Source organism: Triturus cristatus, chromosome 1_2 (assembly GCF_964204655.1).
Source record: "Triturus cristatus chromosome 1_2, aTriCri1.1, whole genome shotgun sequence".
NCBI lineage: Eukaryota > Metazoa > Chordata > Amphibia > Caudata > Salamandridae > Triturus > Triturus cristatus.
The window spans coordinates 80,044,596-80,071,350 of NC_140580.1; the positions used below are offsets into that span (position 1 = coordinate 80,044,596).

At 43.2% G+C, this 26,755-nt stretch overlaps 1 protein-coding gene across 1 annotated transcript in view; it reads right to left on the reverse strand.

The window, feature by feature from the left end:
• Positions 1-26,755, reverse strand: part of LOC146866840 (scavenger receptor cysteine-rich domain-containing protein DMBT1-like) — a 380,014-nt gene that overhangs the window by 38,252 nt on the left and 315,007 nt on the right. The window contains exon 4 of the mRNA XM_085614577.1: positions 5,456-5,844. Coding sequence (XP_085470703.1) covers positions 5,456-5,844 — 389 coding nt within the window. The remainder of the gene's footprint in view (positions 1-5,455; positions 5,845-26,755) is intronic.

The following is a 26,755-nucleotide window of genomic DNA, read 5'->3' on the forward strand; positions in this document are numbered from 1 at the left end:
CACATGTATATATAGCCAATCTAAGCTGTATAGGTTTGTGAACCTTTCCTAACTACTGCGTTTTTTAAATGATCTAATGCTGCGGCCTCCCAACCATTTCTGTAGTGAAAACTACTTTTGCACAACAAAAGTCTTCTGGAGCTACTAGACTATATTATCACTGTAAAATAGTGGTGATATTTGTTAACATATCAGTATTACTACCCTAAGCAGTATTATCAGTAGTGATCACCCAATCCTTCAGGTGAGGCTACCAGCAGAATTGCCAGAAAAACGTTTACTCAATATTAAATGCTCCCTGATAATCCTTCCAGCTAACACATTTTCACTCTGGCTCCTGCAGTCCCACACTTTGGTGGGTCAGCACTGGTTGCTAATCAGGCTACTGCTGCCTCTCTTCTTTCATGGTCCATTGTTCACAATTGTGGTGGGACTTATATAGCAGGGTTTACACCATCATTAATCTCCTTCCAACTTGGCTATATTGAGAATGGATATAGATGGTCATGTAGAAGACCCCAAAGACCAACACAGCATGTGTTTGAATGTTATCATGGGGTCCTGGCATTGGTTTGGCTAGCTGTCACTCTAAGGGTCTTGAGATGAGCACCGGTGTCTTCTTTAATATGCACAGACTCTCTGAGATACTGGGTTTGCCTTCACTACTAAGAGTTACTCTTAGGGTGCTTAGTGAACCACCAGTAGCTTTCGAGCTACTAGTTGGAGACAACTGATCTAGTGGTTTAGCAAGATATTTGAGGAGCAGTAGGTTAGATGATGTCATCAGTGATGTCATCATTATGCCAATTGAGATGTCCTCAATGATCTTATCAATGATGTCATTAAACATGTTGTGCGCAATGTAATATGTGAGGACATAAGCAGTGAATGTTGATGGTGCAAGTTCTAGTTAGCTCACTGACATAACTGGCGAATTCAGTGTTTTTCTGTTTTTTTAATGTTACATTTTGTGTGACTTTGTAACCTAACTATAACATCACTACGTATATGCATCATGTCACTGAAAATAATGGTATTTACAGCAACAGGACTAATGTACAAACATACATTCATTATTACTATAGTGAGGCAAAAATGAGAGAAGGCAACCATTTTTAGAGGAGTTAGTGTAATGTGAAATTTATCACCATTGTTTAGGAAGGGCCAGGGGAGGTTTATTTTGTCTCTCGTAAATATATAAACTCCATAGGGGGGGGTGGACTGAAATATTATTAAGAGTTGTACAACGCAGTCGCAAAAGGTAATTTATGATTCTTGTATGAAAATTATTTGCATGGGTGTCAAGGAAGGGATTGAGAAACAGTAAAATAATCTTTTGTTGCTGATGTTGTATCCTTTTGTCACCTGGAGAACAATCTCCCACATCAGTACTTAATTTGAGGCGGTGGTTGCCAGTCTGAGCCATCTGCAACTATTTGGGGGATTTTTCATTAGCTGATAATTATTGAGGGCAAAAGAGGGAAAAATGTCTACATTGGAAAGACGGAGAAAGATCAAGGCAAAAAGAACGTCATGTGGTGAGAAAGCTGGAAACGGGAAGTGAGAGATAAAGGAGAAGGGATTGTGCAGTGGTATATTTAATATACCAACCCCGGTATTCCGTGCGCCATCATTTAATTGCACCAGCCGTGGGCTTCTGAGTAGAGCTTCGGGCACCTGAGCTCTTTTCCAAACTAAGGGGCATATTATCAAGAAACTGCATTAAAATTATCGCCGCTTTAGCAGCAGAAAACTGCCGCTAAAGCGGCGATAATGGGCTCGATAATATGCCCTTGAGAATTCCCATAGAAGCCCATGTTCTGGTGTCAACATGGGCTGCTATGGGAATTCTCTGCGGCATATTATCAAGCCCATTATCGCCGCTTTAGCTGCAGTTTTCTGCCGCTAAAGCCGCGATAATTTTAACGCGGTACTTGATAATATGCCCCTAAGCTCTTTCACACATACACTTGTAGCAGATGGAATAAGAAGGGTGGGTTGTAAGACTGAGATCAGGATGATTTGGATTAGGAGTAATGAAGATTGTCAGTTGGTAATCTGGACGTTTCCTCCACAGTGCAGCCTTCTCGTCCCAGACCTAATATTTTGAGGAAGTATGATCCTGCTGATGGTCCAGATGCACAATAGTTTTTGACAAAATCAAAATAATTCGAAATATGAATTTTATTTGTGCAGGACAAAGTTACGAATCAAAAAAATCAACAGAAGAAAAGACTGCTTTGACAACCTTCCTGCATAGTTAACCACAATATTCACCCACTAGTGTTTAATAAAAGTGTTAGGAGAAACCCTTTTCACATTGTGGCATCTTTCAGAATTCGGCCCAAAAGAATTATAGATAGATGAGATTGCAATTTTGACCCATCTACTGATGGGATGTAGAAGGGGGTTATGTCATTGCCCTAGTCCCTAAAATGAGTATTAGGAATTGAGAAGATAAAAGAGACAAGAAGTTCAAGATAAATAATCAAAGCTCTTCTAGTATTCATCTTACACAAATTTTACTCCTCATTAGGAGAGGTAATATGAAAGAAACCATGCTTCTCATATAGCAGAAACTAGGGAGTTGTTCATCCTTCTCGAAAACAAACAGGTACAACCAAGGATGTCCCAAATGAGACACTAGACACTGAAACAAGCGGGGTTGAGGGGGACATGGAACCTAGCAGAGGATGTGAAAATTCTGCAGTGATCTACCATTATATTCACTGTCCCTACTCAGTAGGATGTCAACATCAAAATGAAGTTGTCTTCCACCCAGAGACACAGGGATTATGTTGCTTCTGCTAGACTCCGGGTGCATTTTTCACCAGCTGATGTAAATAAACCTTTGCAATCTCGTTCTTCATTCGTATCTGAACTGCTTATCTCTGGGGAGAGGAGAAAACTATTTCTGTGGACTGAATATAGCCGAAAGATTCCACCAGTTGGAAGATTGTAAAACTTCTTTTTAGGACCATGTTTCCTGTATTTACTTGCTGTTCAGTCAGAATTCCCAGGAATAGTTACATTATTTTGTGATCCATTCCCTCGAGTGAAAGCAGTAGATGACATCTAAAAGGATATCTACTGTACCCAGCTTCCACCTATTTCACCAGATTGCTGAACCACTCAGTATTCAGATCCTATTTACACTACAATTGTATGACAATCAATCTTGTAACAAGTGTTGTCCTATTGTAATGCTAAATTACACTATGTCAGGGTGAATTGTTACTGCAACTTTCACCACCAAACGTGGCATGTTGGTTAATTGAAAATGGAATACACCTAAACTAACCATGCATGGTGGTCAACTGAAACTGAGATGGAAGCAAGTACGTTTTAATAACACCTGATAGTACGTTTGTAAGTGGGCTTTTTGCATTCAGGGGAAGAAAAGTTATTCCATAAAGGACATACTATGCTTAGCATTCTCTACCTCACTATCAAGTCTTCCTGTATTTCAGAATTACCAGTTTATTTATCTCTAATGATCTATCTGTGGCTGGGAGAGGATGACTGTGCTTGACAGTAAAGTGGAAACAAGTCTGTGGCTTTACTAATGAATCATTCATTTTTCAATTTGATACTTTCTCTTACTGGGAACCGGTGCAGTCAGTAAAGGTCAGAAATACCCTGAACTGCTGCATTGTTATTTTTGCGCTGTGTAAGAATTAGAAGTAGCAAAATATCTACATGATTGATTCCATTAAGCTAGAAATCTGATGGCCCAAATTCAATTGCAAAGCAATAACTTTGCCTAAAAAGGTGGATGTGGTGCACTGGGGATTCAGCTAGACATAGTTGCATGGGTCAAGGTTCAACAGGCCACAGAAACTATTATAACCCTAGTCATAGTGGGAGGAATATGGCCTCTTCTATGGCAAGGACACAGCTTGTAATGGTGCCCAATTTTCCTTCATTTGGTATATTAATTTTCAAAAAGCAAGAATAAAATACGAATCTGATGTATGGTCTCTTCCAGTCCTCAAATATGTTATAGGCAAGAAAACAACAACACAGTTACTCTTTTGAGATATGTTAGAACAAAAGAATGATTGACTAGCATCCAGAAATGAGAGGTCAAAAAGAAAGTTGAAATGATGCAAGTAACCACAGAATGGAAATCTCTTGACACTATGAACTCTCTGTTCCTCTCTGATTATGTTGACTTGCGGCTTGGTGGGGTTTGAGACAGGAACAAACTCGTCAGAGTTCTAAGGTTATAGTGACCCTCTTTGGATGGCACTTGAATATTGCTGCTGCAGAGCTAATGTCATGGTTTATCAGAGCTGACCTTCAAGTTATATGTTAGACTGGCTCATGGGTAAAGACATGATATGCCCAGAGTACAAAACCAGGAAACGACTGCTCTAAGTGAACTCTACAATAAGTGCATGGAGACTCACTTTCCATCTGCTTTTTGCTAAAGTGGTGTTTTTAAGGGGCCTAGCATAAATGGAAATTGAGGAAACGTCTAGAATCAAGAACAATGGCATCTGTATTCTCTTCCATATTCCTAGACGAAACAAAACAGTAGTTCATGAGAGAACAAGTTATATCGGTTAATGCAATGTTATCAAGGATAAAGAAAACTGTACAATGCCAGAGCAGGACAACACTCATCCTCCAACAGGAAAAAATCCCTTGGTTCAGATGATTATGGTTAGCAGGGAGCTCAACTTCCAATCTGATCTTAGTCAAATAGCCAACATTGTATTGGTTGGATATGAGCTACATGTGTGAGATATATGATGTTTTCAAATCTCATCCTTGAGATCATTACAATTTGGATAGAGTGAAATGTATATGTGCCTCTGTAGTCACATTGTCAGAAATAATTAGTATGGAATTTGCCTTATCTTCATATGCATAATGTTGCTAGCACTTGGATATCTGCTTCTTCTTAGGTATCAAAGAGATTCACAGAAGCAAAGGAGAAGGAGAATGACTTGTTCCAGAAAGGATGAAATATCCTATAACTGTACAACTCCTTTCTTTACAAGAATTGCCCATATGTACTGGACTCTGGGTCTGAGCATTTTTGGAATGCCACAGTTTATATAGTTTGACGATCGTTGTTTCTGTTAAATTGAAGAAAATAAAATAAACATGCGCTACGATTCTGCTGATTGATATTTCAAGTGCTGGGAATTTTTGTGTGTGTTTCTTAAAGGTATAAGTAACACTTAATACTATAACCAAGAACAATGCTAATAAACGAATCTTTCAATATCTAATTCATTATCAAGAACTTAGGGCCAGATGTATGAACACATTTTCCCATAGACACAAAATGGGTAAAACTGTTTAATACATCTGGCCCTAGATGCCTAATCAGCATACAGTTCCATTGAATATCCCTGTATTGAGAAAACTGAAATGTGACAATTTGTTCATGCAGTTACTTAGAATTGTACCACGATTTAAAATCCCAATATCCCATTCTTACCCATTTTGGATGATACTGTAGGTCTCTGAGTCGAAGCCTTTTGGATTTGGAGAAGCCAAGCATGTGTCCAGAAAAACCTCTAGGTCTGGGTCTGAGCTCAGGAGGGAAATCTCAAAGTACAAATCCTGTTCGAGGTCGATGATATATGGTGACTTGGTGATGGGTTTCAAGAAGGACTCTGAGTCAAAGATAGTAAGTATTATGTCGTGCCTCCCTTTTTCAGTTTTGCTAATCTTGATGGTATCGTTGGACTTATGAATGATTTCCATCTCTGTGTAAATGGGCACACGACATCCAAACTTGATATTCAAAACTTCCGGATGGTTGGCAATATTGTCAAGAGATGCCCCTTGGATAGTGTTGCTGTAGATAATTGTCTTCTTGTCCACCTGAAAAATTAGACTATTAAGTATTGTCATGATTTCAGTAATGGGTTCTGCATAATGAACGAACATAATGTGGTTTGTAAATTGGGTTTTTCCTATGCAGTGTGTAATTTTGACAAGATTAATAACCTATGTGAGAAAGTAAATGTATTATATTAGACGCAGTAATATTAATGATTATCATTGGATTATGGTTGTGGCTACGTCATATTTCACATTGCAGATTTGTTCTCATTGCAATATTGTACTTGCTTTCGGCATCCGAAGGTTTTGTGTTGAAAAAGGGCAAGGAATAATGTGCATTGTATTAAATAATTTGAAAAGATTAGTGTTGGGATGAACATGTTTTGGCTAATTCCCTCGTTTAATTTTCCCTTCTGGTGCTCAGTTAAAAAGACAACTGCTTTTTGACTAAAAGTTACTTTTCTAACGCTTTTCTAACTGCATGAGTGCAAACGTTTTGCAAAGTTGTAAATAGGCTTGGATAGTGAAGGAAAAACGTTGCTACTGTTTCATGAACTATGATGTTACAATTTAGAAGTGCATGTCTTCTCAACAGCGAGGATGCGGTTTCTAATGCAATAATTTTGTTACAATTCACATATGCAAGGAAACTGTTTCAATGACAAATCTACAATTTACCAGCAATATGGCAAGAACCATTATAGTCATCAGATTTGTGTCAACTAAGCAATTCTTGAAATATTAAATATGACTACCCTCATTGTGTCTCATCTTCACATCTGTGGCTGGAGAGCCAGAAGTTGCAGTTACCAGGAATCCCTTGCAATAAGTTCAAGGAAGAGGGAAAATGAGCCTCAAAGCTTCCGGGTAGCCTATAATTGTGAATAACATCAACAGATTATTGTTTAGTGATTGGAATGAGCCTCAGACTTTGGGAGCTAAGTGCTATTTCTGGGCTAGAACAAATGGAATCTTCAAGGTCGATATTTGCTTTCATGTCATTTCCTGTAGTGAAACACAGTGCAATGACTATAAAGCTGAAAGCAATAAGCCCTTAGACCACAACTAGGACATATTGGTGCATAGCGTGGGAATGGACAGTCTGCCAATTATTGTCTAATTAATTTGGAGGTGAACAAGTCAGTTTTATCCTTTAAAATGCTTATTCCGAACTAAGAGCTCACTGAAATAGAAAACAGGAATCATTCTCTGTGGTTGCATTGGCGAAATCCTGACTCCCTGGAATAGGCCTGCAGACAAAGAGAGTTGGATCTAAATTTCACATGAACCTCTGAGACAGAAAAGGTATTCCAGAACTAGTGATGCCAACTTCTTGCTGACCTCTACACAGGTCTAGGTCCAGCCAGTGAGGCCTGTTTTAGTGAATCTTCTATAATGTTGCTAGAGAGTGAAGAAGGTGCTGAAGGAAAAAAAAGCTGTGGCCTGCTCAGAGGAAAGCCAGTATCCAACGTACAATTGCCCGATTCTCATGAGTGCTCCTCCCAATCATTCTACAAAAGGTCTAAACAGATAAAATAACATATTGCTGCTAAAACGAATAACCAGGAATCAGTTGGATATTTTTGTGTATTGGTATAGTAATGAGCCTTCCTACATTTTGGACCCCTGAACAGGTGTACAAGAAAGCAGTCATGAAAATCTGGAGACTTATAGAGTCAAGACATGGATTTATTCTAAACATTTGTAATTAGAAGACATCCAAAATCCTACCTAAAAATAGATGTAGCTTTGACAGAGCGATTTTATTGTGGTTCAACATGCAGCATTTTTTGTCACAAATCTTGAGGCTAGAGTGGGATTGCTTAACTAATTTAACCACCCTTGCGAAAGCTTATTCAGCTAGAGCTTTTCGCTATGCTCGCATGGTGATTTTTAACTTCTGAATCATTTTATGTTAGAAAATGAAACCTGTTTTCCAAAGGCATGACCTACTATGGATCCTGAGCAACTGAGACAAGTACCCCTTCAGCTCTAGGGGTGAGTGGAACTCGTGGAGTTACATAAAAACTCAACAAGATTCTGCGAAGTTCTGCCAACAGGTGGACGTGTGCATGTGACACTGCAATTTCATACCAGTACTGTGATCAACGCTGAAAAATCATGTGATGTGCAGGGGCACACGGATATTCAAGTCGATTTTGCGACTGCTTGAGTAGAAATTCTACTTGAGCGGCAGTAAATCTATTCGAGAAGCAGCAGTCTGACCACCTACATTCGAAAATGGTGCTAGGGAATGCCAAATCTCGCTTGCACCTGCATTTCTGGAGCCTCAAGCAAAATAATTCCACCATGCAGTGATTGGCATAATTTGGCCAGAACTCTACGTTACAAGAGTAATGTGGAGTTGCCAAATTTCACCAGTTCCTCGGGCGGAATGAAGCATTAGACCCACCCCTATTCAGCATCTGGCTCTCTTTGGTATCACAGGTAAGCAGTCCAAGGCTTCTTGGTGAGGAGGGAGACAGAGGGGGTGAATACAGTATAGCAACTCAAAATACATTTAGCAGCAATAAATGATTCTCCAGTCAAATACTTGCATTTTTTCTCAAGTAAAAGACTATTAATGAAAATGTGGTATAATATGACATTCACAAACAAAACACAGTCCCCTGAGGTCACTAGTTTTTATTGGCAGGTCCCTGGGTCCCACTCCACTCTCTAGCATTGGCGGGTAGTCCCCATTCCATATAGGCAATATTCAGGTTAAGCTCTACTAGCAGTCTAAGTCTAAATTGGCCCAGTCTGACTCTTTAATAAATCAAATGAGTTCCAGCGCCAAAAGTGCTATATGGCAGGCAAGGTCCAAAAGGGCCCTCTGGCTTATAAATTAGTCTTACCTGTACCAGTAGGATATGAGAGACTGGAGTCTTCAAGCACACCCTCTTCATGGGTGCTGAAGCTGCAGTCTCCCATGGGTTCATCACATTCGACCCAGGTGGGACAGCTGTCTGGTGTCCTCAAGTTCCTAACTTGAAGTCCTATGAAGGCAGCAGTCGGGTGGTCCTCGATGCTCCTACAATTCTTGGTAAGTCTTTTGGGATCCTCCGTACACGTGGAGGGGTTGCAACGGTCCTGGTCCTCAGCAGTGACTTGTGCTCATTGGGGTCACTACAGAAGCCTCCTCCTCATGCTCCTTTCCTTGAACCATCTGTTATATGGTGTCACCAACTCTACTCTGTGCATGGGCTATGGCCCGATTGGCACAACAGCATTCTTTACTGCTGGCCCACCTGGCTTATGGGGTGTGGATTCTTTATGAAACTCAACCACCATAACACCATCAGAACCTGGTACTTTGCTACTAGGCAGTTGTTTATTTTCTGTTTGTACACATTTGTATTGAAGTGGAAAGCTTGTGCCTAGCACTGCCCTCTATGTATCAAGGTAAGTTACATTTGCTCATGAGATATTTTCTGTTTGGAATAATTTACCATGCTACATTTTCAGATACTATGTGATCTATAGATAAAAGGTCTTTTGGGCCGGCTTTAAACATATGTTTACACCAAAAATACCTCAATATTCTTCCCAGGAATTCACAAAGGGATTCCAGGTGCACATTACCGATTTTCTACTGTACAGTTCTCCACCACAAGTGCAGAGAAATCTGCAGACATGAATTCCACTCAAGTGTTGGAAAGGGGTCTGTCCAAGGCATGGTTTGCCTTGGAAGTATGGGAACACTCACACACATGTATGTATGTGGGCATTCCCAGTCTCCAACACACCCTTAAAATGATCTGACATGTACTTCAGCCCAAGAATGAGTTGGCAAATGGATCATCCCCATATTTTCAGTGGGTGTGAGGTGGAGTGTGTTCACCAAGATTAATGTGTTTACCCATGGACAAAAAAGGAAAATGTGCCTTGGCACTAGGGGCTGCAGCCCCTTTATGCAGAATTCTACTCTATGAATGTAAGAGCTCCACTAGGCGATGTCAGTAAAAGATTTTCTCATCCAGGCACACAACCTGATCTACAATGATCAGTGATGGAAGGTAAAGGGCATAGAGCGGTATAGGGCCAGGCAGATGGACCATGGAGATAGATACCAATGAGATCTACAGTTATCTCATGCAACCTTGATTCTAGTGCTACACACAGACCAGCTAAGCCTACCATGGACTCTTATGTGTACATCAACATGACAAAAATGTTTGCTTTACATGAAAGGGGAGGCAATTGGATCATTGTCATAAATGTATATACCTGAATGGACTTTCAAGTATAATGAATCACACAGTATGTGTGAGAAATTGTGATATCTTGAGGATGGAGGAACAAGTTTACAGTGCCTGAACTTTCGAACCTGCACACATGTTGTAAAGTGGACGCAATATTTCTGGGGGCAATTACTTTTCAGGCAACAATTCCACCAGTAGTGCATTCACTGCATTAGACAGGATTTGGCCCATAAAGCTTTGTAGTAATCCAATATCTTCTATTGTACAAAGTGAGAGCTATTAATAGCATCACACAGGGCTTACAAACAAAACTAAAGGACAGCCCCGCTCACTGAATAATGCTCATCTTCAAAATGCATCATAAATAAACTGATTCTTCAGTGTTAACTGTGGTACAGATGTCAGGCATAAAACATTCTAAAATACAAAAAACTGCACAGCTCTATCTTCTAAGCAAGTATGGAGTAAACACAATAACATCTTGACATATAACTTATTGAAGGGGTGTTTTGATGGGGTGGGGCAGTAAAATGCCCTCTGGGGTTTTTCTAGTTGCCGGTATCTTGGGGGGTGGTGAGTCACAGGTGGGCGTATCCACCCCCTTGGATATGGGGAAGAACAGAGTGCAGATGACAAAAGACGATGAAAAAGGAAAGAGTTTCAGTGGAAGGTGTTTGGTAGGAAAATAAAGGAGAGTTTGGATTTATGGGAAGAGCTCATTAAGTGGAACAGGGAAGTTTGAAACAAGGTATGTGGACTTGGGGATGAAAGTTGGCATGAGATGTGAGTGGTTATTTTTTACAAAATGTGATGTTATTTGTTTATACGTTGATTTAACTGCAAATTAGGTGTTTGCAACCAATGTCCTAATAAATGGCCTTTTATGCTAAATCATGGACATGGAGTGTTGTTATTGCACAAGCCATCATGAACTCTAAAAGTATGTAAATCGGCACATATGCGAGGGACTAAACGTTTGGTTGCAGATTTTCAAATTTTTTTTAGAATCTTGTCCACTTTGTGTAACATGTGCATATATAGATGACACCACTAAATACATGAAATAATGACTTTGTATGTCATGTATTTGTGGAGGGATTGGCATAAATAATGTTTAGAATGCTAGTATGGTAGACTTTTATGAATGATATTTTTATTGTGATTACAAAAAATCTATAGTTGTGGGTCTTTAACAGTTCTCCCCCCGCCTCTTCTCAGCATCTATGTCCAGTAACTCTTCTTTCTTTCTGTTTTTCTTTAGGGTCTTTATAGTTTTACCACCAACGCTCCTTGGGGAAGGAGAGATAACCCAGATAAGTAGCTATTCTCTTGATTGTATTATGCCCCTTTATCTCTATCTTTTTGGCTGCTCTCTCCATTTTCCTTAGCTGAACCCAGGAAGGATGACATTTTGAGAGAGATTTCGCCCATGCAAGTCAGTTAGGTTGAAACCATTTTCTATGGCACTCATAACACAAGAGGTTGTACACCAATGTTTAGTGACGAGGAACAAGAGAAGCCAGCAAGGTAAAGAAAGTGAACAAAAATCCCATGCCAAATCTGAAAATTCCTCTTTTCTTTAGCCCACACCATTAATTACTGGGTTCTCTCCTTCTCCAATGTCATATCTCTTACTATTTAATTTCTTATTTATTGTCTCGGTTTTAGTCTTCTCAAAATATAAGTAAATGTCTCACCAACAGTGTCAGCCTATGAGGAACAAAAATAATTACCACTTCCATCGGAAATTATTCTAACAATCATGAAGAGAAACCAAACACATACCAAAGTCCACCAAGTGAAAGGTTAAATGGTTGTCAGTTTCTCCGGACAGAGCTCTTTTCTGACGTCTATTCTGCCCCTTTCTGCTGATTTCTCCTCTTTATTTTGCCTCTTTCTGCTTGTTTCTTACCTCTATTCTGTGTCTTTATGCTCATCAATCTTTCAAAATAAATAAGATGAAGCTTTGTTACAATCAAATTTACCTCCGAATTCTGGGATAGCTAAAGGTCCCTCAAAGATAATTTTCAAATAAAATGCTTTTTCAAAAGTCAAAACTATATCAATGAAGGGCTCATCTCAAAGGCTTAAACATGGAAAATACCATAAAGTATTAAAATGTGTCCTTCTAGTTGTTATTCTCTTATGCGTTGTTTTCCAGCAAACACCTTTTTTGCTTTTATCATAAGAAACATATATAAAATTGAGTTTTTTCAGTAGTTAAGCTTTGTAATAATGCATGTCGACAAGTGTGGATTCCCATTTGATTAAACACATTTGTGAGCAGGGATCTCCATTCTTGTGGAACATGTACACAGGAAGTGCACAACTGATTTAAGCTTATATTTACACAGCCTGCAGCTATTATGAGCTAGAAGGATTTGAATTCTATGTTTCAAATCTCCCAAACCTGTATTTCACCAATTCATATTTTAGGTATTTTGCAAAAGGTTTGCAGAGATAATCCTGCCAAGTCTTTATTTCGTAGGTCTGAATAGTCATCCCGATATGTTGTCATTTGTAGAAGTTATTTTTATCATGACCTTGTGACTGGTATATAGAACTTTTGTTTATTAATTTGTCAAATAAAGAGAAGATTATAGGAGTTCACAAAGGTCTTTTATATGCAAAGTATTTAAAAGCACTTTTGAAAAAGTATCTTATTTTTTTTGCTCTCTTTGGTTTATTATTTCTAACCACATAGGATAATCCAATGTTTGATATCATGTTGATCTAAGTTTATGACACAATGTTATCAATGCGCTTGTATGCTAATCTTAACTCCAATCCTATTTGACATTGTGATGCATTTTTTGTAATCTATAGAGCTGTCTATAGATGCTACAAATGATTTTATGAGATGAGACAGCTTCATTGCCCAGTAGTGTCTTACATCCATATGTGATCATTGGAAGGATGTTTACATCTATACATTTAAGCATTCGCTCTAATGATGGTCCCCAAAGCGTGCTGAAAAGATTTGCATATGTTATCCAGAGGGAATATGCATTTGATTTTATAAATACACAATATGCAGAAAAATTAACATAATTATCAAAGGTCATCTCTAAGTATTATTTGTATAAGATTTACCTTATGCCTGCATGACTGTGGAAAACGTGCACCACTACCACAAATTCCTGCCCAAGAAAATGATGCCTTTTTTATTGAGTGGCCTTTAAGCCCTGCTTATTGTTGTAACTGGGTTATTTAGGGATGTGTCTCTTTGGGATGATTCCTCCACCAACTAAAGGCTCTTGGCATTGCATTGTAATTTTTTTTAAATTATTTTTATTGAGCTTTTAGTTTAATAAACATACAACAGCCACAATTGCTTCCCCGGCAGAGTCAATGTTAATACATAACAGATTTCAACATTCCGTCTTATCATGACATAATTTAACTATACAGTCATTCTGCTATTCATTTGTTGGTAAAGAAAGTCTTATTTCTGCATAAATGTCTATCACATCTTTTTCAGCTGCTTTTTGACACCTAGGCGGTGTAGCAGATACATACTCCAATTCAACCCGCAGGCTCCAGTGACAGAGCACTCTCACAGTACTTAACACAGGAGCAGAACAACGTCAGTCCCAACGCCCCTCTCACAACCCCTCCGACAGTCAGTTTCTCTTGACTATCCGACAGGCCCCAAGGGGGGAAAGCGGAATGGGAGAGAGAGAGTGGAGACTGCAACGTCAGTTTGGATTCACTCCTATCTTCACCCTGTACATTACCTTCAGTGGTTTTACGTTTTTCACTTTTCAAGAGTAAACCTGCATTTGGGAAGATTTCAAGAAAAGAAAAAAACAACTTATTATCACCCCCTAACTCTGCTCTTCCTAAATATTTGTTTAATCTATTAGTGTTTACCCTTTCTGGAAATGGGTTTTGCACCTCTTCTATGTCTTAATTTCTCTATTCTTCTTTTGCTCTTGTTGTGTTCATTTCTTTCTTTCTCAATTTTCTGTTACACTAATTATATCATAGTTCATAGAGGCAAGTCAATTATAATCTTCTAATTTGGCTTTCCCCTTATAGGGTACCTGCGTGTCTTCTCATCAGGATCAGGAAGACGGGCTTCTCCTCTTCAGGTAAGTGGCAATATTCATTCTTGACTTTCTCTTTCACTTGTTCAGTAATTCTGGCAGGTTTAATTAATGTACGAGTAATACACCTTAACTTTTCTTGTCTAATTCAAGGGAAAAATCTCTCCTTTTTTTTAATACTAAAATGTTCACTTGGTAGAGAGAATTTCAATTATCACTCTGTTTGAATAATTATTAAATTAAGCTCTTGTCTGAATGAACTAGCAATGGATTCACTTAACAGCTGAGAGAGTTCCGTTGCCGGTCATGGGCTGACAGAATTGGTTTCTACGAAGTCACTGGCGATTGCCATGCTCGGTATGAGCAATTTTTAGGTCTCGCCTGAGCCAGCGCGCATGCACTGCTCTGCGAGGCTTATTGTAAGGACTTCCAACTCAGACCACACACTTGTGCGTGTGTTTTCTTTGTTGCTCACACGCTATTGGCCTTTGCTTGCGTCTTTCTAAGAAAGACAGCATGCAATTAGGCAAAGGCGGGTGCATGTCCCACCTGTCATCTGCCCACGGCCTACGGCTTGCGAAAGCGAGCATCAGCGCCATCTGTTTCCAATTATGGTGCTCGTGTCTCGTTTTCGTGTTATTTGGAAACAGATGCCGCTCGCACAGGCCCTGGCTTCTTTTTCCCTTTCAGAGCAATTAAGTCCATGCTTGTTATATAAGGAGGAAAAGTAACCCGTTTCTATTCATTGCAAAAAATTCAAGATAATTATTTAGTTCAAGCGAAAAAATGCATAAAACTACTGAAATTCCATTTCCTTATGAAGTTATTTTGGCCTCCGTTCACTTTCTACTCTTGTAGATGAATCCCCCTCCCTCCACCCGGATACATTCCGACCTAGCAGTGTTAGCCATGCACCTTCCAGAGCGTGGTGAGTCGAGCCGCCACTCCCGTAGGGGCCTGTGAGGCAGTCTTCCTCGGTACCTCGCCCCCTCACCACTTGCAGTCACCCACTCTTCACTAGTACAGCACGTCTCTGCCCACACAGTGACTCTGTTTCGTGCGCCTATGCTAACATTTCTTTCTCTCACTCTTGCGGTAGTGTGACACCTCCCTTTGTACTTCCTCTTCTGGTTCCTGTCAGTCTTCTCTTTCGCCTCTCCCTCCCTCCTGTAAGTTAAAGAGTTCTTCCTATGTTTCCTTGCCGATTGCGGTGTCCACTTCTTTACTTTTAACCATTTCCTTATTGTTTTGTTTTACAGGTCTAATTTGGGAAGCTGACCAGCAGGGAAGATCAGATACTGTTTCCTCATTTCCCGGCAGTTCCTGACATGACCTTAACATTATGATCTGTGATAATAGTCACTATGTATGATCACTGCCATTTGTTTGATGACTATAACGTTTTGTACCCAATGTGTTTTAAAGTATTTTCAGTCCTTATGCAATGCACTTAGTACGTATAATTTATGAAAAACCTCCAAGACTGCCTTTCAACCTACTAAGTGTCGGATCTTGTCATTATTTTTTCACAGCACTTGTGCTTTTTTATATACCTGCCAAAAAGGTATTTTGCTTACAACCAATTTTAAAAATGTTATTTGCCATTTCAAGACATCTAGAATTACAGGGCAGAAGTTGTATTTCACAATACTCACAGTTGGTTTTGACCTAATCGGGGTGGGACACAAGAGTATTGTTAGATAAGTGTACAAAATGTTTAAACCTTAATCTAAACAAGCACTTGCAATGCAAGAGGTCTCGCATTTACGCGAGTTTGAGCTATTGACAATGCCTTTTATTTTTGTTTTCGTTTTCTAAACATATATAAAAGGCATTGTGATTTACAATGTCAATTGCTTAAACTTGCGTAAATGCGAGACCTATTGCATTGCAAATGCTTGTTTACATTTCAGCTGAAAGAGTTCAGCATCGGGTCAAACTATTACAAAACAGGATTTAACAATGAGGTGACAGAATGCCGCTCAATACGAGCGAACAACCAAATGTTTTATCTGGACCAGTACTCAGGGTGAAAACACTAGAATGCTCTGGTATGCGTAGTTTTCTGATCTGGTGGCCATATTAGTGTTTTTACAGATGTTCATATGCCTAACCTTAGAGGAATATACTGATATTCTTCTACATTTGCTTAATGTCTGTGAGCTTCTGGCAAAATGTATTACGTTTCCAAGGATCAAGGGCTTGTTGGTGCAATCAGTTTTTACAATGACATTACAGTGTAATACAAACAGCAGTTTTTAATGCTGTTTGAACATTCAATGTGTGTCATCGCTGTTCAGTGAGCGGAGTCAGTGAGTGAATGGGGAGAAAATGTCTTTTGGGCGGGACCTGGCTGGCGTGAGGTCCCAGTAGCATTTTAGTTGATCCCTACAATATGCCACGTCTATTAACCAGGTTTTTTATGTCTGAAGCCGTCACACTCCCCCAATGTATGGCCACCCGGAATTTGGCAAGCAGGAGCAACATCGCTGTGAGAAGTTGGCCTGATATATGCTGTCCACTAGTTATAGTGGGCACCTTGTATCAGTCCAAACAACCCCTTATGGTGATAGGTTAAAGACAACCTTTATTGAAAGCTATCCTAGTGGTAGCTATGGAGACCAGCCTTCAGGCTAAGTCTTGAAGGAATGTAAAGCAGCAGTCTATAATCTCTTGAATGACCAAATGAAAGGACAACCACACCAGGTATATATTTAAAATATATGCATTTAAGATAAAACACACTCCTCTAGTCTCTTTATGAGGTTGGAGTTCGAAGTACTTAAGTTACAAGTCAGTATTCAACAGTAAAAGCACAAATACACGTTTGGGCCCTAGGGGTGAACCAAACCATATACCAATAAAGTGGTATAAGAACCACAACTAAACTAGACACAAGGCCTAGAGCCTGTAGAAGTGCTTGGACCACAAGGAACCACCGAAGGTAGTGAAACAGGGGACCCACGGGGGACGTGTGCAGTGTGAGAACACAGCCGCGAATCACCGTTAACTTCTATGGGGAAAGTTGCGGTTGGAAATTAAGAGTTTAAGGACACTTAGAGGATGACTACAAGCGAAACCCTTTTGGACTTAGAGGTGTCAAGAGCCAACACCCACAGGAGCACCGGAGTACTCGAGTTACCTCACCCAGGGAAGCCGGGTGCATAGGTGTCAAATGGTGTTGGGTCGCGTCGCTGTTTTCAATGGAAGCTGCTCAGGAAGTGCTGCTGCCGTGAAGAGGAGAAGTGTCCGAAGCGATCCAAGCCCGGATAGAGGATGGAAGGAACCTGAAAGCAGAGGGGACAGAATCTGGGTCACTTACCAGTGACCAGGGGCACTATAGTCCAATGCCCACAGATGTCGGGTGCTTCGACTCTTCAGCCTCGAGGTCCAGGCGGCGTCAACGACAACCAGGAGCTGGATTTGAGCTGTCCCACGAAGTCTGTCGAGTGCTGTAGTGTCGGCGACCAGATTGGACCCAACAAGTCACTTGGAAACCGAGAAAGGACGTTGGTGCAGACCAGCAAGGTCTGGGTGACTCACCCAGTGAGGGTAAGTCGGGGCACGTCTGGAGCAACCAGGAAAGCTCAATCAGAAGAGGAGTTGCCTTCGTGGGGACCCACTAGTCAACGGGCTAGTGATCGCGAAGGAGCCTCGATCGGTCGCACTGGAAACTGACTCACGGGTCACTCGTGGAATGGAGGCCAGCAATCTTCGGTGCAGGAGGTGCTCAAGGCTGGGGCTACTCGGAGCCCAAAGCACAACTTCGAAGAAGACCAGGAATATGATGGAGCTGCAAAAGTTCAAGGTGTCCAGGGCTCACGGTTCCACGTCACCCACGATAGCCATGGGCCTCAGCTTTGCTGTGGACTCAGGGTAGCCTCAGGGAAGTCTGGAAATCCACCTCTGGGGATGCAGTGACTTCAGCCTCCCACGGGAGCTTCAGAATTGCAGACCGGACAGTTGCTTCTTTGGTGCCTGCCAAGCAGGGGAGTCACTCCTTGACCCCAAAGGAGATTTCTTCAGTCTTCTAGTTAAAGTTGAACTTCGAAGGTCCAGGATATATGTTGCAGAGTTTCATCCAGGGTAACCTAAAGTCGCAAGGACTGGGTTCCCATACTTATACAAAGTTTGGGGGTTGGACATACTCTAGGGACCCACCTATGGGAGGGTTTGGAAAGAGGGGTGGTTACACCCATTTCCTTTGTCCAGTTTTGTGCCAGAGCTGGGGCAGGTAGCCCCTGCAACCGGTTTGAACTGGACCATGCCCAGGGACACCAAGAATGCCCCCAGTGCAGGACTTCAAAGCACCAGAGAGTGCTCCCGCCCAGCCCCAATACACATCTGCCTGTCTGGGGAGGTGGTTACACCTCCCTGGGACAGAAAACCTATTGTCCAGGCGTCCCCTGCTGGAGTTTCGGTCAGCAGCAGGAGGCCAGACCCGTGTCTGTGGCAGTGGCATCCATTTTGTGATGCCAGGGCAGTAGAAAGTCTTTACCGGGTAGGGCAGTGTGAACATGCCTCTCCCTCTAGAAGGGTGGAATGCTACCCCCGCTGCCAGACTGGCGGGGGGCAGTATTCCAAAGCGTTTGACACCAAACACAACATGTTTCCGTGCAGCCAGTCCAAAGTTAGCATTTGCCGCAAGGTTATAATGCACTTAAGAGTATATGGTCAGGCTGCACCACAAACAGCTTCAGAGGAGGTACCCCGAACGTTGCAGAGGGGCTCTGCTCATACAGGGGCACCCTCTCACATAAAAACCAAGCACTCTGCCTTCAGGATTGTTAAGGCCTGCCATAGGAGGGACTTATAGGTTTTATATGTGTGTGCAATGGTAGTGATATAGGTAGCCTATACCACAGTAAGGGGTGCAGGCACCACCTTACCCAGGCTGCAGTAGCAGACCTGTGGTGTCATTTTGGAGTGCTTCTCAGGGGTGGGGTAATACATGCTTCAGACCCTGGTAGGCCTCTGAGGTCCCTATGCCCTAGGTGCATAGAATGCCATATACTAGGGGCTTATAAGGCACTCCAGTATCCAATTAGAAATGTACCTAATGTACATGGAAACCATTTTAGAGAGGAAGAAGCTAGGCTGGGGTGCTGATTAGCAGGGCTACAGCCAGGCTATAGCAAAGACATGTTGTAGGGGCATTGCGCACATAGCCCAGAGCTGCCACCAATGGCGATCTTGGCAACTCTTGACTGGTTATGTGTTCTATGCACCTCAACACGTCCATCCAGAATCCGGCCACGAGTGGGCAGTCCCAGGCCAGATGCAAGAGATTTGCCTCTGGTGTCCCGCAGTGCCAACATTTAGGGTCCGGCCTAATACCCATGCGATGCGGTTGCACTGGGGTGCAGTTTAATTGGTGCAAAAGTTTGAAATGTGTTAATCCGAGGCGGTAGATCAGTGAGAGCCGCTCAAGCTGGCCACAGAAAAATCCCATTGTGAATCTAAGATGGGAGAGCCCAGTTCCGTATCCCATGCGCTGCGCAATTTTAGAAGAATGATCGGGGATGTGCGCTGTGTGGTGGTGTAGATATGTGTAATTAATTTGTGTGCCGATGGTTCCGTAATTACGTGCTCCAATGTTGGAAGTGATGGCGGGGTGGCAGGGAATGTATTGTGTATTTCTTGGCAAGCTGCCTGCAGCTGGAGACATAGTAATATGTCTAGTGCTGCCGGCCAGGGGGGCCGCATAATTGTTGCAGGGTAAAAAAAGCCTTCTGGGTATAGGTCCACAAAAGTGTTTATATTGCGCTGTTGGGCTCTAGCCACTGCACCCTGCTCCATTAGTGGGGGGATTTGCGGGCTTTTTGCCAGTGGGATGGATGGTGCATGTAATCTGCCCAGGTTTCCTCTTTTTTGGAGCCCCTCCCATGCACATCGCAATGTCTCTGTCATATCTGTTTCTTGCTTGGGGTGTTGATACCTTTTGTGGAGTGCTGTGGTTGATGGAAGGGGAGCAGCTCGATCTATTTCGATAGCTACATGCTGCTGGAAAGGCATTGGGTGCTGCCAGAAGAAAAGGAACTGAGCCTGGGCACAATGTGCATATAGTGCAAATCTGGGGAGCCCAGGCTTCCCTGTGCCAGCGGCAGTGTGAGAAGTTCCCAGGATGCTATGAGCTATTTTCCTGCCCATACCAGCTCGACCATGCTTGATTTAAGACGGTGTAGGAATTGTGCAGTCACGGGCAAAGTAATATTTACAAACAGGTCGAGTAGCTTAGGGAGGATTTACATTTTAGTGATAGCTATATGGCCCGTAAGCGAGAGGGGAAATTATTCCACCTGTAGGTCTTGCCCTCTATCCATGACATTACTCTTCCATAATTGGTGTTCCAAAGTTCTTGTATATTTCTGCTTACCAGACGCCTGCTATGTCGAATGTGCCCGTGCCTTTGGTGAGCGGGAAGAGGGTGGATTTGGCCCAGTTTATGTGTATCCCAGAGAGGTTACCGTAATGCACCAATTCTCTTGTAGCAGGGCGAAGTTCATAGCCGGGTCCATAATAGTGTTATGTCTTCTGCATAGATGGACACTATCAGCCTCCTGGTAGTAAAGCCACCTGTTCGCAGCCTGTTCGCATGGTGCTGTCTCAGCCGCGCCTCCAAAGTCTCTGTGGAGATGGCAAAAAGCAGAGGGGGTAGTGGGCAGCCCTAGGGGGTGCCCCGTGAGATTGCAATCGGACCAAATATCAACCTGTTGACCTTGACCCTAGTGGTAGTTGAAGTGTATAGGAGTTGAACTTGCTGTATGGCCCCAACCAGGCCAGAAGTGTGAAAAGGAACTTCCACTCTAAGGAGTCAAAGCCTTAGTGGCATCTAGCAGCGCAACTACCACGAGACATGCGCAGCAAGATAGTCTTGAGTTTGGGGATGTGGATGTGGAATGGCCCGGCACGACCCCTGACTGGTCTGGCCGAACAATTAGGGGGAGCAATAGTTGCAGCCTATTTGCCAATAATTTAGCAAATATTTTATTGTCTATGTTTATTAGTGACAACGGGCGATATGAATCACAGGATGTGGGATCTTTGACTGGTTTGAGCAATGTAATTATGACTGCCCCTCTCATTGACAGTGGAAGCAATGCGTATTCTTGGTAAAATGCTGAAGTGAGTCCATCGGCCACGGGGGGCTTATCTCCTAGCAGACTTTTTATGACTAGCTGTATGGCTGTATGTCCTCAGCGGTAAAGGGCTCATCTAGGTAATCTCGGTGCGCCCAGTCCAGCCACAGAAGTTCTATAGTGTCTAAGTATTTCAGCAATTCTGAGTCTTGGGGGGACGACATTGTGGTTTAAAGTTGTGTGTAGAAGTTTTTCATCGGTTTGTGTGTGGACCGGTGTGGAATCTGGTGTGTGGAGCTTTTTGATGTATGAGGAGGCCCTGGAGGGGTTTAACAGATTTGCCAATGTCTTGCCAGGGTGGTCTCCCTCCCGGTTTAGGCGGGCCTGTGCGAATTTATGTAGAAATTTTGTTTCCTTCTGGTCGCCGTGAGCTTGACCCGTTTTGAACCAGTAGCTTGGATTCCCGCGATTGAAAGTGTTGGCATTATACGGCACGAATGTCTCTCTCTAGGTTTATTAGGTTGTTGCCTATGTCTTTCAGAACCCCGACTACAGAGCTATGCAAGCCCCATGAATCACTACTTTGTAGTCCTCCCATAAGGTGCCCGCTGAATCCACTGAGTCTGCATTTAGCTCAATGAATTCTATAAATTTTTTACATATCTCAGCTTTAAATACGGCATCCAGCAGCGCATCCGATGGAAGCCGCCACGCAAAAGGCTGCACAGCGGACTGTGAGATCAGAAATTTGAGTAACACTGGTGCATGGTCTGAAAGCGTGTGTGGGAAATGTGTAGCCTCTACAACCCAAGTGTGCATGTCTTTGAATGTGAGCCAAAAGTCCAATCTGGACAGGGCCAGACTGGCCGGAGGAGGCACGGGCATTTCCCTGGTAGGCCGCCAGTGTGGGGGCCGGTTTTAGGCCCCTGGGGGGTCATTTATTTTACCGAGGACCAGCAAATATCAGCCCCCTGTAACAAAATCAGGCAACCCGGCCCTAGGAAATAGCTCAACCGCACTACCTCCTCCTCCCCAGGGGGTCAGCCGAGCAGTGTGCCAGGGCCGGATTCGGTTCCCAGTCCGGCCCTGAATCTGGACCACACACCATGCTGCTGTGACATGCAGGTGCCCTCCCTTATGTGCAATAGACGCCAGGTGTCTACTAGGTGATTGTCATTTATCAGGGTTAGCAGTGTAGCAGCTGTCTGTGGGTGATGGCTACGGGATGCACCTACCCTATCTGCGTGTTCCTACAGGATCACATTAAGGTCACCTCCCAAAAGTATCACGGATTGTCCAAGTAACTGAATCTCTGACCATACATGATTAAAATATTCTGGGTTTTCAGTGTTTGGCCCAGATGTGTTGACTATCATTACCTGTTTCCCGTATAGCCCACCTTTTAGTAGAATATATCTGCCTTCTGGGTCTATTATGTCACGATCTTTAGTCCACAGGAGACCTCTACGAAGTAGGATTGCTACTCCTCTGAAATAGTTGGAGTAGGTAGATGCCAATATGTACCCCCATCTGTTTGCTTTTCACTTTGATTGGGAGGTGTCCCTCAGATGATTCTCCTGTTGGAAGCAAATGTCTACTTTATGTCTGGTCAGATTTGATTGTATCAGCCTTGTTTTCCTGTAGTCATTGAGGCCTCTAACATTCCAAGGGAATCAGTTTAGGGACACCAAGCTAGCAGATTGGGGATTGCTTAGTGGATTGAGCTGTGACCCGATGGGTAACTCCCTGTGCGACAGGCAGATCAGGCAGGTTTGTTCACAGTGTCATTGAGCATCTGTGTGTGTCGGCTTTGCTTGTGTTGTGACTCGGTTTGGACATGCGGTGTGAGAAACCACAGCAAGACAATTTGTGGTACCAAACAACAACAACTTAAGTCCCTCACGACCCCCTCCCACACCATCTCCACAATTAGGTTGAGTAGTTGTCCCCCTATAAAAACCCACCAAAGCAATATATTCAGCTAGCAAACAGAGTGCAAGAGAATTGTCCCAGGGGGAACAAGGAGTTACCGGAGCACAACCCTGCCATTAAAGGCTGGGTGGTCGAGCAGAACTATATTTCGGGCTGTGAAACTATAATGGTAGATAGAGCAATAAGTACTTACACAGCATTATATTGACATAACAACAGCTTACCACATGATGAAGTTAAGCTTAAGGGGAGACACATTAGAAAGCAAGGGAGACCTGTAACAATCATATACGGGAATCATGCAGTAATTGGGAAACAGTATTTTCAGTCATTTTCAGTCAGATGACCTTCCGACGATATTTTATCTTTTGATTGCGTAGATTTCTTTGATCTGCCAGCCTGTTTGAGGAATTTCAGTGCCGCTTTTGAGTCCGTAAAGAAAAGTGGCTTGCCCTCCAGCTGTATCTGCAGTTTTGCCGGGTACAGAAGAGCGTACTTGGTTCCTGACAAGGCCTGGGCTAAATTTCCGTTCCGCTTGCGGAAATTGCGATAATTTGACATTTTAGCGTTTCGCGGAGAGCGCAAAAATGTCAAAATTTCTGCATTCCGCAGCTTAGCGATAATTTGTTTCTTGCTCGCGCTGTAAAATAATACATTCTCGTGCGCGCGCGATCGCCTTACCTGAATCCCCGCGTTCGCCGACAAGTTTTCCCGATCCGGTCGCGTTCTCCACGAGATGTTGGATTGTTGGTAGCCATTTGCGCTGTTCGCGCCCGCAGTAATGTCATTGGTCGCGCGATCACGTCTTTCTTCTCGCGATCATGCACCGCGAGAAGAGTGAAAACAAGATGGCCGCGCCCGCGAGCAACCGCATGGGTAAGTTGGCGAGCCGCGACCACGCAGAAAATACCGCGAACGGGCGGGAAAAAAACTTCCGCATCTTCGCGATATTTCTGCGTGTTTGCAGAGATTTTTAACATTTTCGCGATAATTTGCAAAAGTCACTTTCGCAAATTCCGCCCACCCCTATTCCTGACTTTTGGAGCAGTTTCTTGACTGGGGCAAATTCCCTGCGAACTGCCTGGACCAGTTGGGTGAAGTCTATGGATATGGTATTGCCCTGGTATTGAATGGAGCTAAGTTCACGTGCTTGCCTGAGGATTGTATCGCGATCCCAGTAATTTAAGAAACAAGCCAGAATTGGACACGGCGGTGTTCCCACCGGTGATCTGGGACCGAGTGAGTGGTGGGCCTGTTCGATCAGGAATATACTGGATAGTTCGCTGCCAAAGAGTTCACACAGCATGGCTTCCACGTACTTCTCCATGTGTGGTATGTTGGTCGTTTCTGGAGTTCATGTGACTCTGACATTATTATGCCTGGATCTGGCCTCCAAATCCTCATTCTTGGCTTTTAGTAGGGAGAGTATTTTATCCATCTGTAGCAGCTGCTCTTAAGATTCTGTGTGTCGATCGTCTGAGACAGAAACTCTATTTTCGAGCGCATCAATTTGGTTCTCGTGCTTTTCAACCCTCTGATTTACCTGGTCCAGGCGTGCTGTAAGTGAGTCAAGTTTAGAGTCTACAATGAGCAGGCTAGCTTTCACATCCTTCAGGATTGTACGCAGGTCTTTCTCTTGTGATGCGCCCATCTCGTATGCCCCCATATTACCATTAGTTGCGGGACTGCTGACAGTTTGACGCGTAAGTCTTTTGTTAAAGGACAGTTTTAGTTGCTTTGCATCATTTCCCCCCATATCTTCGGTCTGCAGTGAGCGTCGTGTAAGGCAGGAAGGCGTGAAGGAGCAACAAGTGGCTTGTGTGAACCTCCAGTTGCGATACCGGTAAGCCCAAGGCGTATCGCATCTGCACCAGCCACTACAACAAACCAGAGATGACCCCTCAAGTTTCAGACGATTTTGGCAGGCAATTTGTGTGCTTGCTGCTTCAAGGAGTCTAGGCTGTGTGGTGTGGTATGCCCTGTTTACCCAGCCTGCCGCCGCTCCTCTGCTCAGCGCCCGCCTGGAAGTGTTCCTGCACGTTTGTGATAAGTATGGGCTTCAATTTGCACTGTCCCGCACCCACACATTGTCGGGACCCCCCACATGGGTAGTAAGTTCAGCACTGTATGGTGATCGGCCTTCTCCACATAGGCCTGATACCCAGTGTGCATGGCTCTTTCGTTCAGCAGCGGCCGATCCCCCGGGTCCCACCAGCCAGGTGTGTCGGCAGCATGAGCCCCTGCTGCACACCAGGCCACACCTCGCTGCTGGGGACTTCACTCACGGGGCCAAGCAGCTAAGGTCGGGCGGTCAAGGTATGGGATCACCAACACGATGGATACAGCTGGTTCCCTCAACAGCCGCTGTGGCTTTTGGCTCAGCCCTCCACCATCCGGACTATGGTGACACGGGGGCACATCAGGAGTATTCTTGTTCTTCGCCACTGATCGGGCAGGGCCAGCGGGGGATGGAGCGAGCTGTTGCACCCACCGCGCAGGGTTTGATGGTGTCACGGGTCCCAGCGTAGATGGCCGCAGCAAGCCTGGGTCTGAGCACCTCGGGAGCAGCTCAGGCAGTGTCCCCACAATCACAGAGGTGACCGATTCAGGCGCACACCACCATTAGATGAGTGCTCTGTTTGCTGTGGTGTACCAGCGCTGTTGATTTAAGTGGGTTTATGCAGGATTATTTGGCTCGGCCAGCAGAGCTCTCTCAGTGAGCGGCCATCTTGCTGCTCGGCTTGGCCACACGCCTCATTGCATTGTAAATTTGTTGATCTGGCACCACTGCCGGTCAATTGCCTAATATCTATGAATTGGAAGTCTACTAGTGCCCATGGAATTGTGCTGTCCAGAAATGGCCTGAAGATGAAAAATTCATATTGAAAGCTGAAACTCAGGGAAGGGTTTTAGCTTGACAGCATTAGAATGAGTTGTTTGCATTAGTAGCTGGCAGGAGCAGTAAAGACAAGCCATATAAAGGCTTTGGATGGCATGGCTGGACACAGTCTGGGGTTTTTGAGCCCCCCTACAGCATGTTTGCAAAGTCCTCGGAGGACCTTTCGAAATATTAATCTTCCCACTGGGGGTCAACCTTGATGACCTTACTACTGTGATGATGTGATCTGCTGAATTAGGAGGCATATTACTTTCAAGGCATGGTTACATCCAATGCACATCCCACTTCTTGTGTTTAGAGTTGTAAAACACATCTAGGACACTATTAATGATTCACAATCAGGGGGATGTGTTCAGAGGCTAATGGATGGATGGACCCTCATATTTACATTTTCAGTATGATGGCCACAACAATATTCATGCATAAACTACTATGCATCATTGATCCTGTCACAATGATAGATTATCTTTCTTTTTCCAGCATGAATGGCATAAAGTACACTATTTGGGGCTAAAATTGAATTCTTTTTATATTGTTAAAAGTATTAAAACTTCTTTAAAAATGGTTAAAAGCTGGAAGATGGTTCATGTCAACATGGAAAATGTACACTAAGGTACAATAAATGCATTCAGCCACTGCCTCCCACATGAAAATCACTAGTTCATGTATTCTTTTTGAACAACTCATAATATACACATCTGGGGTTGGTAAAACTGTATCTGAAGAGTGGCACAGTGGGATGTGTTGGTCTTACATATCTTACCACCACAGTATCCAGTCCTAATT